We start from the raw sequence: 16,430 nt of genomic DNA, 5'->3' as shown, positions 1-16,430 counted from the left end.
AAAAATTAAATTGGTTGCTTGACCATTTTTAAATATTTTACTTTTTTATATGTGATTACCCTATAATTCAGAATTTCAAAACAGTTTTTAAAAAAATTTACCTTTCACTTTTACTGAATGGCAGCCATTTTCGTTTGTAAGCATGTGACAGTGTTTCAGTTTAGAGACTTTAGCAAAAATATGAATATCTCTGCACTGGGTTAAGTTAAATCATTGCAATTGACATGATTGTTTTCAGAAAAGTGTCCTCTACAACATTGTCTATTACACAAAATAACCAGTCAAAATGACCTCCAAAGCTTGGTATCAAAATTTTCAAAAATCTGCTGTTTAGGCCCAAAAATAACAAACAAGGAGTGATTTATGAGTGTCAATTTTTTCCTATAGTTAGATATCGTACACTACTAGCCACATGTAGAGCAAGATCACTGAAATTAACATTTATATTATTTTGACATACTTAAAACAAATATTTTCAATTGACATCCTTCGAGATGCGACTGTTCCTAAACCTGTTGGTGAATGTTTTATTCCTTCAGACAGCTTCTGTGATATAGAATAAGACCTCCCAGTTGCTGTGGTAAGTTCAAGCACTAGAAGTTTCCTTAAAACATTTTTCATTGGTATCCAAACTTTGTCACTAGTAGATTTTTTGAATGATGTTCTTGGACCAGCAGGGTGGAAAAAATGTACAATAACATCATTGTTTTCCAAACTTATTCGTTCAACCTCTGCAAGCCACCACTGCCCATCATACACACATGCCACTATGTCATTCAACGTTAAAGACAGAGATGTAATTTTACTGACACAGTGATCCTCATAAATTTCAGTTTCTGATGTTACATAGCATCGAACTAAGTTTTCTGCAGTGCCAAGGAATTTGTGGAAATGCCTTGTTCCTTCTATTGCTATACAGTTTTCAAATCTGGTTTGAAGTGTTGTTTTCATATGCAGAGCCAGTTCTTCTTTCTTTATCAGAAAATAGGTAATGCCTTCAATATTATCCTTGCAAAAGATATACATGTTCTGTACTGTGAGAATTTGGTCTGTGGTTGGCCTTTGTAGGCTGTCTTTACTTAAATCACATTTTGTTGTACCACCTACTCCATCACATGCATTTTTACCATGGCAAGATGCGAAAAAAGTGCCATTCAGCCTCCAACCCATTGGTGTACTTTGTGGTTGCACAAATTTGAAAAATTCTTTGTTCTTATACTGACTAGGCTACCACTTCTATCTGAAAAGTATATCAGCTTCTCAACCTTGGGAAAATTTTCTGTTATGTAATTTATTACATACTTCTGAAACCCACGTACAGCCAAAGTGTTGTGCTCCAAGTAGTCACTTAGAATGCAAATTGAAGAACGGCAAACTTCATCTTTCTCATTTTTAAAGTAAAGAATGAATGGATGCACTATTGCCTCGTCATTGACCCAGTGGTACCCTTGTATTGCATCCTGAATCACAAATGTAAAATTTTCTGCAAAATCATTTTAGAATCATAGTGGTGACTCTTGAGTTTTTATAAGTTATCAATTAAAGATTCCAAGTAATCTTCCTGAGATTTAACCAATGTTATCATTTCTGCCCTATCAGTTGTGACCCACTGTTTGAAAGTAATACTGTCTGGCATTTCCTCGTCATATTTGTGAAACAATTCAATAATGGTTTCCTTACCAGGGCATTTATTACACAAACTCATCATGCAGTCACAATTGTTAATGTCACAGACCATTAAATCTTGTAACTCTTTGTAGTTAAGATAACAGAGTTTTACACCTGCAGTCATCAGTTTGACATTTTGATGATATAAACAAACACACATGGAGTTTGTCGCTGAGGATTCAACCAAAATACACCACTTAGGCAGAGGTCACAAAATATTGACCTTCCAATTTTGCATTCAGGTGGGAATTTTTGAAAGCTACATAAAAGTTCATTTAAATTTGACAGCACCAGTTATTTCTGCTTCGTTACTTTAACTCCATTTAAAACAACTCTTTTTGCTATCTTTGCAACCTGGGCACATTCTACTGTTTTCATCATCTTCAAAAAACTGCTGGATCTTTTTGTTTCTTCACTTATACCTCCTCCTTTCTTCTTTCACAAAACTGGAAGCATGCCTTGCTCTTTCACTAAGTTTTGGGTTAGTTTAACCAAACTATGAGAAATGTTGAATTCGTGAACTATTTTTTTCTCTTGACCATGAGTCAGGGAGCGAACTTAAAATTTTAAAGTTTTTCTCTTTAGATGTCACTGAACATTTAATTTTTAATTTCTCTATTAAGCTCAAATATTCAGCGTCAGATGATGCTGGTATACGTATTCTTTTTCTTTAGAAATAATGTTGGTATCTGTATTATTAAAGCATGATTCCAAGTCTTTTCTAATTTTGTCTGAAATTTGTTGTACCTTATTTTCCATAGCTGCTTTTCTTTTTCTGGTACATTTTTTTAAGCAGGGGATACGTCTAACTTAGTACAAACAAAATCCAATATGCTAACAGCTTCCTCATTAGGAGTATAAATGTCATTAACCCTTTAACTGCTCTGGACATGTTAATGCGCGCACCTTTGTACCTGTCCCTGTATGCTCTGAACGTGTTTATGCACACCACCAGTCCTCTACGAGTAGACACATTCAGAGCACACAGGGACAGGTACAAAGGTGCGCGTGTTAACATGTCCAAAGCAGTTAAAGGGTTAACAAGGTTACGTGGTTCTGGTTCTGGTTTCACAAAAAATTGTTTTGAGTAACAATTTGGGCACAGGGAATTTCCAGGAATCACATTACGTTTCACTTGGGAAGCTGTTTCACTCTCACATAACAAGGACAAATATTAAAGTTTTATTTCCCTCAAACCTTTAGTAATAGGCTTTTTGTGAACTTTCATCTATGTGATTACTCTGCTATTCACAATAAAGTGCCTGGCAGAGGGTTCAGTGAACCACCTTCATGCTGTCTCTCTACTGTTCCACTCTCGAACGGCACGCGGGAAAAACGAGTACTTCAATTTTTCCGTGAGAGCACTGATTTCTTTTATTTTATCGGGATGATCATTTCTCCCTATGTAGGGGGATGCCAACAGAATGTTTTCGCAATTGGAGGAGAATACTGATGATTGAAATTTCATGAGAAGATCCCGTCGCAATGAAAAATGCCTTTGTTTTAATGAGTGCCACTCCAATTCACGTATCATATCTGTGACCCTATCTCCCCTATTTTATGATAATACTAAATGAGCTGCCCTTCTTTGTACTTTTTTGATGTCATCCATGAGTCCCACCTGATACGGATCCCACACCGCACAGCGGTACTCCAGAATAGGGCGGACAAGCGTAGTGTAAGCTGTCTCTTTAGTAGACCTGTTGCACCTTCTAAGTCTTCTGCCAGTGAATCGTAGTTTTTGGTTTGCTCTACCCACAATATTATCTATGTGATCGTTCCAATTTAGGTTATTTGTAATTGCAATCCTTAAGTATTTAGTTGAATTTACAGCTCTCAGATTTGCGTGACTTACCATGTAATCGAAATTTAGCTGATTTCTTTTAGTACTCATGTGAATAACTTCATACTTTTCTTTATTCGGGGTCAATTGCTACTTTTTGCACCATACTGGTATCTTAGCTAAATCATTTTGCAAGTCATTTTGATCATCTGATGACTTTACAAGACGGTAAATGGCAGCATCATCTGCAAACAATCTAAGGCTGCTACTCAGATTGTCTCCTATGTCGTTAATATAGATCAGGAACAATAGAAGGCCTATAACACTTCCTTGGGGAACGCCGGATATGACTTTCAGTCTATTACTACGAACTGTGACCTTTTTGACAGGAAATCCAGTTGCACAATTGAGGGGATACTCCGTAGGCACACAGTTTGATTAGAAGATGCTTGTGAGGAACGGTGTCGAAAGCCTTCCGGAAATCTAAAAATATGGAGTCAATTTGACATCCCCTGTCGATAGCACTTATTACTTCATGTGTATAAAGAGCTAGTGTGTTTCACAAGAATGATATTTTCTGAATCCGTGCTGACTATATGTTAATAAATCGTTTTCTTCGCGGTACTTCATAATGTTCGAATACAGTATATGTTCTAAAACCCTACTGCAAATCGTTGTTGTTTGTTGTTGTGGTCTTCAGTCCTGAGACTGGTTTGATGCAGCTCTCCATGCTACTCTATCCTGTGCAAGCTTTTTCATCTCCCAGTACCTACTGCAACCTACATCCTTCTGAATCTGCTTAGTGTATTCATCTCTTGGTCTCCCCCTACGATTTTTACCCTCCACGCTGCCCTCCAATACTAAATTGGTGATCCCTTGATGCCTCAGAACATGTCCTACCAACCGATCCCTTCTTCTGGTCAAGTTGTGCCACAAACTTCGCTTCTCCCCAATCCTATTCAATACTTCCTCATTAGTTATGTGATCTACCCATCTAATCTTCAGCATTCTTCTGTAGCACCACATTTCGAAAGCTTCTATTCTCTTCTTGTCCAAACTATTTATCGTCCATGTTTCACTTCCATACATGGCTACACTCCATACGAATACTTTCAGAAATGACTTCCTGACACTTAAATCAATACTGGATGTTAACAAATTTCTCTTCTTCAGAAACGCTTTCCTTGCCATTGCCAGCCTACATTTTATATCCTCTCTACTTCGACCATCATCAGTTATTTTGCTCCCCAAATAGCAAAACTCCCTTACTACTTTAAGTGCCTCATTTCCTAATCTAATTCCCTCAGCATCACCCGACTTAATTTGACTACATTCCATTATCCTTATTTTGCTTTTGTTGATGTTCATCTTATATCCTCCTTTCAAGACACTGTCCATTCCATTCAACTGCTGTTCCAAGTCCTTTGCTGTCTCTGACAGAATTACAATGTCATCGGCGAACCTCAAAGTTTTTATTAATTCTCCATGAATTTTAATACCTACTCCGAATTTTTCTTTTGTTTCCTTTACTGCTTGCTCAGTATACAGATTGAACAACATCGGGGAGAGGCTACAACCCTGTCTTACTCCCTTCCCAACCACTGCTTCCCTTTCATGTCCCTCGACTCTTATAACTGCCATCTGGTTTCTGTACAAATTGTAAATAGCCTTTCGCTCCCTGTATTTTACCCCTGCCACCTTTAGAATTTGAAAGAGAGTATTCCAGTCAACATTGTCAAAAGCTTTCTCTAAGTCTACAAATGCTAGAAATGTAGGTTTGCCTTTCCTTAATCTTTCTTCTAAGATAAGTCGTAAGGTCAGTATTGCCTCACGTGTTCCAGTGTTTCTACGGAATCCAAACTGATCTTCCCCGAGGTTGGCTTCTACTAGTTTTTCCATTCGTCTGTAAAGAATTCGTGTTAGTATTTTGCAGCTGTGACTTATTAAGCTGATAGTTCGGTAATTTTCACATCTGTCAACACCTGCTTTCTTTGGGATTGGAATTATTATATTCTTCTTGAAGTCTGAGGGTATTTCGCCTGTTTCATACATCTTGCTCACCAAATGGTAGAGTTTTGTCAGGACTGGCTCTCCCACGGCTGTCAGTAGTTCCAATGGAATATTGTCTACTCCGGGGGCCTTGTTTCGACTCAGGTCTTTCAGTGCTCTGTCAAACTCTTCACGCAGTATCGTATCTCCCATTTCATCTTCATCTACATCCTCTTCCATTTCCATAATATTGTCCTCAAGTACATCGCCTTTGTATAGACCCTCTATATACTCCTTCCACCTTTCTGCTTTCCCTTCTTTGCTTAGAACTGGATTTCCATCTGAGCTCTTGATATTCATACAAGTCGTTCTCTTATCTCCAAAGGTCTCTTTAATTTTCCTGTAGGCGGTATCTGTCTTACCCCTAGTGAGATAGGCCTCTACATCCTTGCATTTGTCCTCTAGCCATCCCTGCTTAGCCATTTTGCACTTCCTGTCGATCTCATTTTTGAGACGTTTGTATTCCTTTTTGCCTGTTTCACTTACTGCATTTTTATATTTTCTCCTTTCATCAATTAAATTCAATATTTCTTCTGTTACCCAAGGATTTCTACTAGCCCTCGTCTTTCTACCTACTTGATCCTCTGCTGCCTTCACTACTTCATCCCTCAACGCTACCCATTCTTCTTCTACTGTATTTATTTCCCTCATTCCTGTCAATTGCTCCCTTATGCTCTCCCTGAATCTCTGTACAACCTCTGGTTCTTTTAGTTTATCCAGGTCCCGTCTCCTTAAATTCCCACCTTTTTGCAGTTTCTTCAGTTTTAATCTACAGGTCATAACCAATAGATTGTGGTCAGAGTCCACATCTGCCCCTGGAAATGTCTTACAATTTAAAACCTGGTTCCTAAATCTCTGTCTTACCATTATATAATCTATCTGATACCTTTTAGTATCTCCAGGGTTCTTCCATGTGTACAACCTTCTTTCATGATTCTTAAACCAAGTGTTAGTTATGATTATGTTGTGCTCTGTGCAAAATTCTACCAGGCGGCTTCCTCTTTCATTTCTGTCCCCCAATCCATATTCACCTACTATGTTTCCTTCTCTCCCTTTTCCTACACTCGAATTCCAGTCACCCATGACTATTAAATTTTCGTCTCCCTTCACAATCTGAATAATTTCTTTTATTTCATCATACATTTCTTCAATTTCTTCGTCATCTGCAGAGCTAGTTGGCATGTAAACTTGTACTACTGTAGTAGGTGTGGGCTTCGTATCTATCTTGGCCACAATAATGCGTTCACTATGCTGTTTGTAGTAGCTTACCCGCATTCCTATTTTCCTATTCATTATTAAACCTACTCCTGCATTACCCCTATTTGATTTTGTGTTTATAACCCTGTAGTCACCTGACCAGAAGTCTTGTTCCTCCTGCCACCGAACTTCACTAATTCCCACTATATCTAACTTCAACCTATCCATTTCCCTTTTTAAATTTTCTAACCTACCTGCCCGATTAAGGGATCTGACATTCCACGCTCCGACCCGTAGAACGCCAGTTTTCTTTCTCCTGATAACGACATCCTCTTGAGTAGTCCCCGCCCGGAGATCCGAATGGGGGACTATTTTACCTCCGGAATATTTTACCCAAGAGGACGCCATCATCATGTAATCATACAGTAAAGCTGCATGCCCTCGGGAAAAATTACGGCTGTAGTTTCCCCTTGCTTTCAGCCGTTCGCAGTACCAGCACAGCAAGGCCGTTTTGGTTATTGTTACAAGGCCAGATCAGTCAATCATCCAGACTGTTGCCCTTGCAACTACTGAAAAGGCTGCTGCCCCTCTTCAGGAACCACATGTTTGTCTGGCCTCTCAACAGATACCCCTCCGTTGTGGTTGCACCTACGGTACGGCTATCTGTATCGCTGAGGCACGCAAGCCTCCCCACCAACGGCAACTGCAAATCAACGTTATTGATATAGGCCTGTAATTAAGCGGATTACTCCTACTTCCCTTTTTTGGGTATAGGTGTGACTTGAGCCATTTTCCAGTCTTTAGGTACGTATCTTTCTGTGAGTGAGTGGTTGTATATAATTGATAAATATGGAGCTATTTTATCAGCATACTCCGAGAGGAACCTGACTGGTATACAATCTGGACTGGAGGCCTTGCCTTTATTAAGTGATTTAAGCCGCTTTGTTACACCGAGGATATCTACTTCTATGTTTCTCATCTTGGCAGTTGTTCTTGATTGGAATTCAGGAATATGTACTTCGTCTTCTTTGGTGAAGGAGTTTTGGAAAACTGTGTTTAATAACTCTGCTTTAGTGTCACTGTAATCAGTGACTTCACCGTTGTCGTGCAGTGAAGGTATTGATTGTGTCTTGCCACTGATGTGCCTTATGTATGACCAGAATCTCTTTGGGTTTTCTGCCAGATTTCCAGACAGAATTTCGTTGTGGAAATTATTAAAAGCATCTCGCATTGAAGTAAAACTTTGCCAATCTTGGGGATTTTGTGTTCTTTTAAATTTGGTATGCTTTTTTCGTTGCTTCTGCAACAACGATCTGACCCGTTTTGTGTACCTGGGGGATCAGTAAAATCACTTACTAATTTATGTGGTCTATACCTCTCAATTGCTGTTGATACTATCTCTCTGAAAACATTCCACAACTTTTCTACACTTACATGATCAAATCGGAAGGAGTGAAGACTGTCTCTTAAAAAGACGTTAAGAGCATTTTTATCAGCTTTTTTCAAATAGATATACTTTGCATTTCTTTTTGATGGTTGTAGGTGTTACGGTATTCAGCCTAACAGCAACTGCCTTGTGGTTACTAATCCCTGTATTTGTCACAACGCTCAGTATTTGTCGAGGATTATTTGTTGCTAAAAGGTCAAGTATGCTTTCACAACCATTTACACTTTGAGTGGGCTCATGAACTAATTGTTCAAAATAACTTTCTGAGAAAGCATTCGGTACAATTTCGGATGATGTTTTATGCCTGCCGCCGGCTTTAAATGTGTAATTTTTCCAGCATATCGAGGGTAGATTGATGTCACCACTGACCATAATTGTATGAGCGGGGTACTTATTTGAAATGAGACTCAAATTTTCTTTGAACTGTTCAACAACTATGTCTTCTGATTCGGGGGTTGGTAAAACGATCCAATTAATAGTTTAGTCAGATTGTCAGGTATAACCTCTACCCATACTATTTCACATGAATCCTCTACTTCAATTTTGCTACAAGGCAAACTACCCCTGACAGCAATAAATACTCCACTACCAGCTGTATTTAATCTATCCTTTCTGAACACTGTTAGATCGTTTGAAAAAATTTCGGCTGAACTTATTCCCGACTTTAGCCAGCTCTCTGTACCTACAACTATTTGAGCTTCAGTGCTTTCTATTAGGGCTTGGAGCTCTGGTTCTTTCCCAACACACCACTTTCTTCCAAAATTGTGGTTGTACTTCAGAATTTATTTCTTCTCATGATACTCACACACTGATGTTACAGAAGAACTTACTCGAAATTTAAACAAAGTTTGTCTAACTTCATCGAAGTAATTGACATTTTTCAAGTTTTTTGAAACTGAATGATAAACTGTTTTGTGGCACACTTCTGAAACTGAATGATAAACTGTTTTGTGGCACACTTCATTTGCTATCTGTCCAACAGAGCACTGTTCATCCATGTTATTGCATTCCAGTTAATCTCACAAAATTAATTACAAATTACACACAGAACAAAGCACATAACACATTCTACACTCTCGCTGAAGTATGTTCTGAAACCTCTGTTAGAGTGGATGTACAGACTGGCTACAGCAATGCCACACCCAGCAATAATTTACTTCTTTATTGACAATAAACCTAAATATAAATGGGCATTTGTATTACCATAGAACAAAAGCGAAAGCTCCTATTGTTTAGTATTACATCATTAAAAATAAATAAACCAAATGAATTAACTAAATATATGTCACAATTAAATTTTATTACAAAGAAACAATAAACAATTTAAACAGGCAACAGCCATAAGATCAGTTGTAGAGTAATGTAAATTATTTCCTCATTTTCAAAAGTTCATATATTTGTTCTCATTCAGATATCAGTGTTGAAGTTTTTACAGTACGTCGCTATCATATAGATGTACAAACTGTGCAAAAATCATATTTTACACGTGGTCGGACCTAAGATGACTAACCCAAAACTTTACAAAAAATGAAAACTTTCAAATTTCAAAAATTCACAAAAAAATTAAGGAAACATTTGTAAGTGTTCTTGCTCTATATGAGGCTAGTAGTGTATGATATCTAACTATAGGAAAAAATACACTCTCATAAATCATTCCTTGTTTGTTATTTTTGGACCTAAAAAGTGGATTTTTGGAAATTTGGATACCAAACTTTGAAGGTCATTTTGGCCGTTAATTTTTAATTTAGGGTATTTTTTGTAATAGACAATGTTGTAGAGGACACTTTTCTAAAAACAATAATGTCAATTGCAATGTTGTAACTTAACCCAGTGCAGAAATATTCAAATTTTCACTAATGTCTACAGACTGAAAAATCGCCGCGTGCCTACAAATAAAAATGGCCGCCATCCAGTAAAGGTGCAAGATAGATTGTTGTGAAAAAACTGTTTTGAATTTGAATTTCTCAAATACCGGGCAATCACGTATAAAAAAATTAAAATATTTAAAAATGGTCAAGCAACCATCGCTGGACCACTTCATATGGATTTACTGATAAGGGCATTTCAGCATTTTACCATCTCTAATGTTTATCTCCTTCCTGATGATGGAATGCCTCAGACTGTATTGTCTGCATTTGTTTCTCAGCTCCCCCACCTTTCCTAATTGTGGGTGACTTCAGTGCCTGAACTATGATCACTGGCCACGGTAAAAACATCAGATCTTGACCTCTGTCTCTTGAATACTTGTGCCCCCACACACTTCCAGTGTGGCACATAGAACTTACTCAGCCATTGATCTGTCTATTTGCAGCCCTGCTCTTCTTCCATCTTTCCACTGGAGGGGCTAAGATGACCTGTGTGTTAGTGCCACTTCTTGATCTTCCTGTCCCTCCCCCTGTGTCACCCCGCTGGGTGTCCACACAAATAGGCTCTCAACAGTGCTGACTAGAATGCTTTCGCCTCCACTGTTGTTCTTAGCTCCGTGCTACATGGCTGTCCAGAGTGCAACAGCAGCCATTCTATTGCCAGCTGATTTCACACTCCATCATTCTTCGTTGGAAGATAGTATATTGGTAGACCTCAGAAATCACTGAGGCCAATAGAGATTGCAGGTGGGCTCTCGAACGCGATAAGCATCATCCTTTGATGGCACACCTCATTGCCCTTAAATGGCTCTGTGCCTACTTCCCACTTAAGAAAACGATGGAAGAAGAATGCTGGGTACGGTATATTTCAACCATTGGACCATGTACACCTCCTACACAGGTTTGGGCAAAGATCAGATGCTTCTACGGATGCCAGTCCTCTGCAGGTCACCTGTTATTTTCTTGAATGGTGGTTTTGTCACTGTTGTCAAACATTTTGCTCTTCATCATGCTCGAGTCTCTGCATCTGAGAACTATCAACGTGCCTTTCATGTCCTTAAACAGCGGGTGTAATGATTGCACATACCTTTCACCTAGAGCCCTATAATGCTTCATTCAGTGAGTGACAATATCTCAGTGCCCTGGCCCTTTGCTCTGATACAGCCACAGAACCAGACCATGTTCGCAACCAATTGTTCAAGCACCATTAATGGACTGTCAGTATCAACTGCTTACCATCTTCAACTGTATCTGGAGCAAGGATGAGTTCCCATCTCAGTGTCGAGAAAGCATCATCATGCAGGTACTGAAACTGGTTAAGTATTCCCTAGAGGTAAACAGCTATTGCCGAATCAGTGTCACCAGTGTTCCCTGTAAGTTACTTGAACACATGGTGAGCCTTCAGCTGTGTTGGCTCCTTGAGTCTTGGGGCCATCTGACCCCATCCCAGGGTGGTTTTTACCATGGCTGTTCCTCTACTGGAAATTTGGTTTGCCTGGAGTCTGCCATCATGACAGCTTTTGACAAACATGAACACCTTATTTCTGTCTTCTTTGTCCTACAAAAGGATTATGAAATCACATGGTGACACCACATCCTCACTGCCTTACATGAATGGGGTCTCTGGAGCCCACGCCCAATTTTTGTCCAGAACTACTTATCGCACCGTACATACTGGGTTCAAGTTGGTGCTTTCCACAGTACCCCCCCTTATTGAAGAGAATGGGCTCCCATCTTCCTTGTATGCTGACAATTTTTGCTTTTACTATTGCTCTTCTAGTGTGGCTGTTGCTGAACGCCGACTGCAGGGCACCATTCAAAGGGCATGATTGTGGGCTGTCACCCACAGCTGTAAGTTTTCAGCCACCAAGACTCATGTCATGCACTTCTGTTGGCATTGTACTGCTCATCCACAACCAGTACTTTATCTCTACAACCACTTACTCAATGTGATGGAGACTTATCACTTATAGGTTCCAGTCTTTGATGTCTGGCTAATTTTGGCTTCCCCATCTTCGCCATTTTAAGGAAAGGTGCTGACTACACCTTAATACACTTTGCTGTCTCAGTAACAGCAGCTGGGGTGCAGACTACACTACCCTTCTGCAACTTCACAAAGCCATGATCCTGTCCTACCTTGATTACGGGAGTCTGGAATATAGTTTATCTTTTTCCCCAGCATTGCAGGTACTGGACGTGATACATCATCGAACTAGCCCTGTGAACATACTATTCACTAAGCCAACAGCAACTCAATTATGCTGTACACATTCGCAGCTCCCCTTAGCATCTGAACCACCATGTACTTTTTTCTGGTAGGGAGATCTACCTTCCACAACAGAGACGCAGAACTGAGGTCACAATTTGAGCCTGGCTACAGTGTCTGCTCCGAACTCCAACTTCCGCCTCTGTTGTCCCCGTGTCAGGGAGCAATCGTGTGCATCCCCATGGCGAGTATCCTGACCTTGGATCAGTCTTGATTTATCCTTTAGATTGAAAGAGTCAGTTGATCCCACGGTTTTTTCCTACCTGTTCCTGGCTTTCCTCGATGCTTTTCTGTGTTCAGAAGTGGTGTATACTGAGGGCTCAATGGTTGGTAGCTCAATGGTTGATAGACAATCAAGTTTTGCATACACACATGCAAGGTGCAGTGAACTGCACTCCCTGCTGAATGGATGCAGTGTCTTCATCTTGGTGGCCATCAGACAAAACCTTAGCCATGCTCAGTCTTGCACCGGCAAGATGTTTTTAACCTGAGCAGTCTTCAGGCTATAGATCAGTCCTACCCTCATCACCCATTAGTTTCACAACTCTTTCTGACCTCCATCAAGCTGGATGGCCAGTTGTATTTGTTTGGATCTGTGGATATGTTGGTATCGCAGGGAATGAACATGCTGACCACTTGGAGCAAAGTTGGCCATAAATTCAACTAAATAACTAGGAATTACATTTACAAACAACTTAAATTGGAAGGAAAAAAAAAATGTTGTGGGGAAGGCTAACCAAAGACTGTGTTTTATTGGCAGAACACTTAGAAAATGTAACAGATCTACTAAGGAGACTGCCTACACTACGCGTGTCTGTCCTCTTTTAGAATACTGTTGCATGGTGTGGGATCCTTACCAGATAGGATCGACGGAGTACATCAAAAAAGTTCAAAGAAGGACAGCACATTTTGTACTTTCATGAAACATGGAAGAAAGTGTCACTGAAATGATCCACGATTCCGGCTGCACATCATTAAAGAAAGGCATTTTTCGTTATGACGAAATCTTCTCACAAAATTCCAATTACCAACTTTCTCCTCCAAATGTGAAAAGATTTTGTTGACACTGACCTACATAGGGAGAAACGATCACCATGATAAAATAAGGGAAATCAGAGCTTGTACGGAAGGATATTGGTGTTTGTCCTTTCTGCACGCTATACGAGATTGGAATAATAGAGAATTGTGAAGGTGATCCGATGAACCCTCTGCCAGGCACTTAAATGTGATTTGCAGAGTATCCATGTAGATGTACCAGGATGCCAATTTTGGGAATGGGGGATCCCAGAACTGGACCTTCGGTAGACTCTACGCCATCAGTTGTTGGAGGCTTGGAACTCCGAATAGCCCATCCTGGACTTCACAAACAAGCTAAGGGCAATAAAGGAGACCCTTACTGTGTGCAGTCTTGCCTTTGCACTTCATGCAGGGAATCCACTCTTCTTTGTCAGCTATGCTTTAGCCACAGTTGCTGACCCATGGCCGCTCTCTCTCTGGCATGAGGACCCACCTTACTGCCATTGTGATGCCTGCCTGATGGTGGCCCACATCCTACTAGACTGTTCAAGTTTGGCTTCTCTTCAGCGATATCTTAAAACTTTCTGACACACTACGTCTGGTGGTAGCAGACGACACCAAAGCAATTGACGTGGTTTTACGATTTACTCTCAAAGGTGGTTTCTACTTGTCTCTGTGAGGTGGTGAACATTTGGCCTCATTAACTACCTGAGGCATTGGGGGGGCACCCATCACTTGCTCTGCCCCAGGGGGACCCGTAACATCCCTTGCTCAGTAGTCTGGTGTGGTTTCTACCCTTCCCAACCTTTTATTCTCCTTATCTTTTTATATTTTCCATTCTCGATGTTTTGTCTTTCCCTAAATTGTATCACCTTATCTGGGCTGCTCATTTTATTCGCGGAATGAAGGGCAAGGTAGTGCTGGTTGGATGCAGATAGTACATCTCCTACAACATACTGTGCCTCTAGGATGTCCAACTGCATTCTGAGCAGAGCAGCTCGCTCACCTCACTCCCTCTTCACTCCTCTCCTACTGCTCCTTGTTTTTATCTAAGTCTTATTGTGCCTTGTTTACAATTAGGCTTCCCAGGATTTGCTTTTTATATTTTACGTCTGAGGCTAATTCCTAGTTTGATACATGTAGGATGAAGATACTGATGACTTTGCAGTTTGGTCCCTTTAACTTAGACCAACCAACCAACCAACCAACCAACCAACCAACCTTTTCCGCCCCCTCCAGATTGCTGCTTCTGTTCAACATGGCAGTTGCATTATGGTCCAAGCTTCCGGAGATGGCGGTCACGTGTGTGCGAGGTGCGAATGAACCTACATGTTTTTTTCACAAAGGCTTTGGCTGAAAGCTAATGTGTGTCTTTTCATTGTGGTTGTCTGCAAGTCAACTTGTCATCTTTACAGTGAGTAGCAATCTATATTTCCTTACATTGTTAATTTTATACTAACCAATAAAATAATTTTGAAAAATGACCTTCATTTGGAATTTCATTTTTAGGTGTTTTTATATGGTCCAGTTTTGACTGGTTCTTCATATCCTATAATCATTTAGAAATATCAGAGCCCCAACTGAGTGGGTATAGTAGATGCAGAAAAAAAAAAATTATAAATTTTTACATACTTCATGATAGTATAAATAGCATTTAATATCCAATGTCTCTCTTACAGGCTGACTGCTGAGAAGCGTTACAACATTGCAAAAATAGAAAATGAAACAGATGAAGATAGTATTGTTGGTAAGTACTTACGGTTATTTGAGCTCATTTTGTCATTAACATGTGGGTTTTGTGCAAGACATGGTTTACTCTTTTGGTCAGAGTAGCAAGGCAACTCTCCAAACAATTTGCAGTTTAACATATCTAATTTTTTTTATTTTATTTTAAATTGAAAAATGCCCTAAACTTGAATGTGGTTAAACAGAACTGATCATCTGACTGGGGATGTGAGTGTCATTCAAAAAGTTTTAACAGTGATTAGTTTCTGCTCTACCGTACCACATCGAAGAAAGATAGTACACCTACAACCAATTTTATTTATTTTATTAATTTATTTATGTATCCATCCGTGGACTAATGTATCGATGTTGTTCAGATGTATGTATAAATTTATGGGAAACCATTTCAAGGATATGGGACATACAAATATGTGCATAAAAGTAGAAACAAAATAATACAAGGTCATAGAACTCCTAGTAACGCAGCTTATATCTACAAATATGTTTACAGTATTATAAATGCATAGTTTGTTTTCTATAGGGTTTCACTTTTGTCATCCATAAGCAACAAATCCTTATATACACTGCAATAAATCAGTGAAAATTTTACATCATGCAACAGCTGTCAGTTAGGTATGCAAACATAATAAAAAGTTTAGGGGCATAAGACAGTATTTTCAGTTTTGCCTTAATATAAACATTATCAGAAAATGTTTATTGACGTACATAGTCAATAACCAACTGAAAACATTGTTAGAGTAGAATTTTTTTAAAAAATTCTGCTTTGAATTTGTTTTTGTGTTCTAGTTTTCTGCTGTAAAGTTTAGTACCAAAATGGCTCACATGCATTTGTGTGTTCATTCTTTTTGTTCATTGAGTTCGGTGTGCTCTACTATTTTGGGTATTATAGCTGTGGAAGTTTGTCTGAAAACTTCCTAAGTGTACCCTAACATGAAACACATTTGTATAAATATGATGATGGTACTGTTAGCATCTTAAGCTTTTTGAATAAGTGTTTGCAGTGGGTCTGTGAATGACAGCATAGTATTATTCAGCTAGCCTTCTTGAGGGGAAAAAAATAAAAAGTAAAAAAAATTATCAGGCAACAAGTGGTGGAACCGCAAAGTATTACTCCATATGTTGCAAGAGACTGAAAATAGCCGAAATATGCTCTCCTGGCACTCTCCAAGATACAAACGTTTACACGAATTCTAAGAGCAAAACCAACTGAATTGAGTTTCCATGCGTGTTTTATTACATAGCGGTTAAATTTTAAGTTTTCATTGACATGAATCCTGCAGCATTGTGGATTTCACTCTGTGGCTTTGTCACTCCATATAATTTGTATTATTTGCATTTAATATCAGTCTGTTTGTCTTGAACAAAGGGAGGACAAGCTTTAGGACTTAAACC

At 39.2% G+C, this 16,430-nt stretch overlaps 1 protein-coding gene across 1 annotated transcript in view; it reads left to right on the top strand.

The window, feature by feature from the left end:
* The window catches only part of LOC126470505 (F-box/LRR-repeat protein 5-like), a 121,001-nt gene that overhangs the window by 40,757 nt on the left and 63,814 nt on the right, over nt 1-16,430 (top strand). Inside the window, exon 2 of the mRNA XM_050098393.1 lies at nt 14,972-15,039. Coding sequence (XP_049954350.1) covers nt 14,972-15,039 — 68 coding nt within the window. The remainder of the gene's footprint in view (nt 1-14,971; nt 15,040-16,430) is intronic.

Source organism: Schistocerca serialis, chromosome 3, assembly GCF_023864345.2.
Source record: "Schistocerca serialis cubense isolate TAMUIC-IGC-003099 chromosome 3, iqSchSeri2.2, whole genome shotgun sequence".
Taxonomy (NCBI): Eukaryota; Metazoa; Arthropoda; class Insecta; order Orthoptera; family Acrididae; genus Schistocerca; species Schistocerca serialis.
The sequence above is the reverse complement of the archived record's forward strand: the minus strand, read 5'-3'. Positions and strand labels throughout refer to the sequence as shown.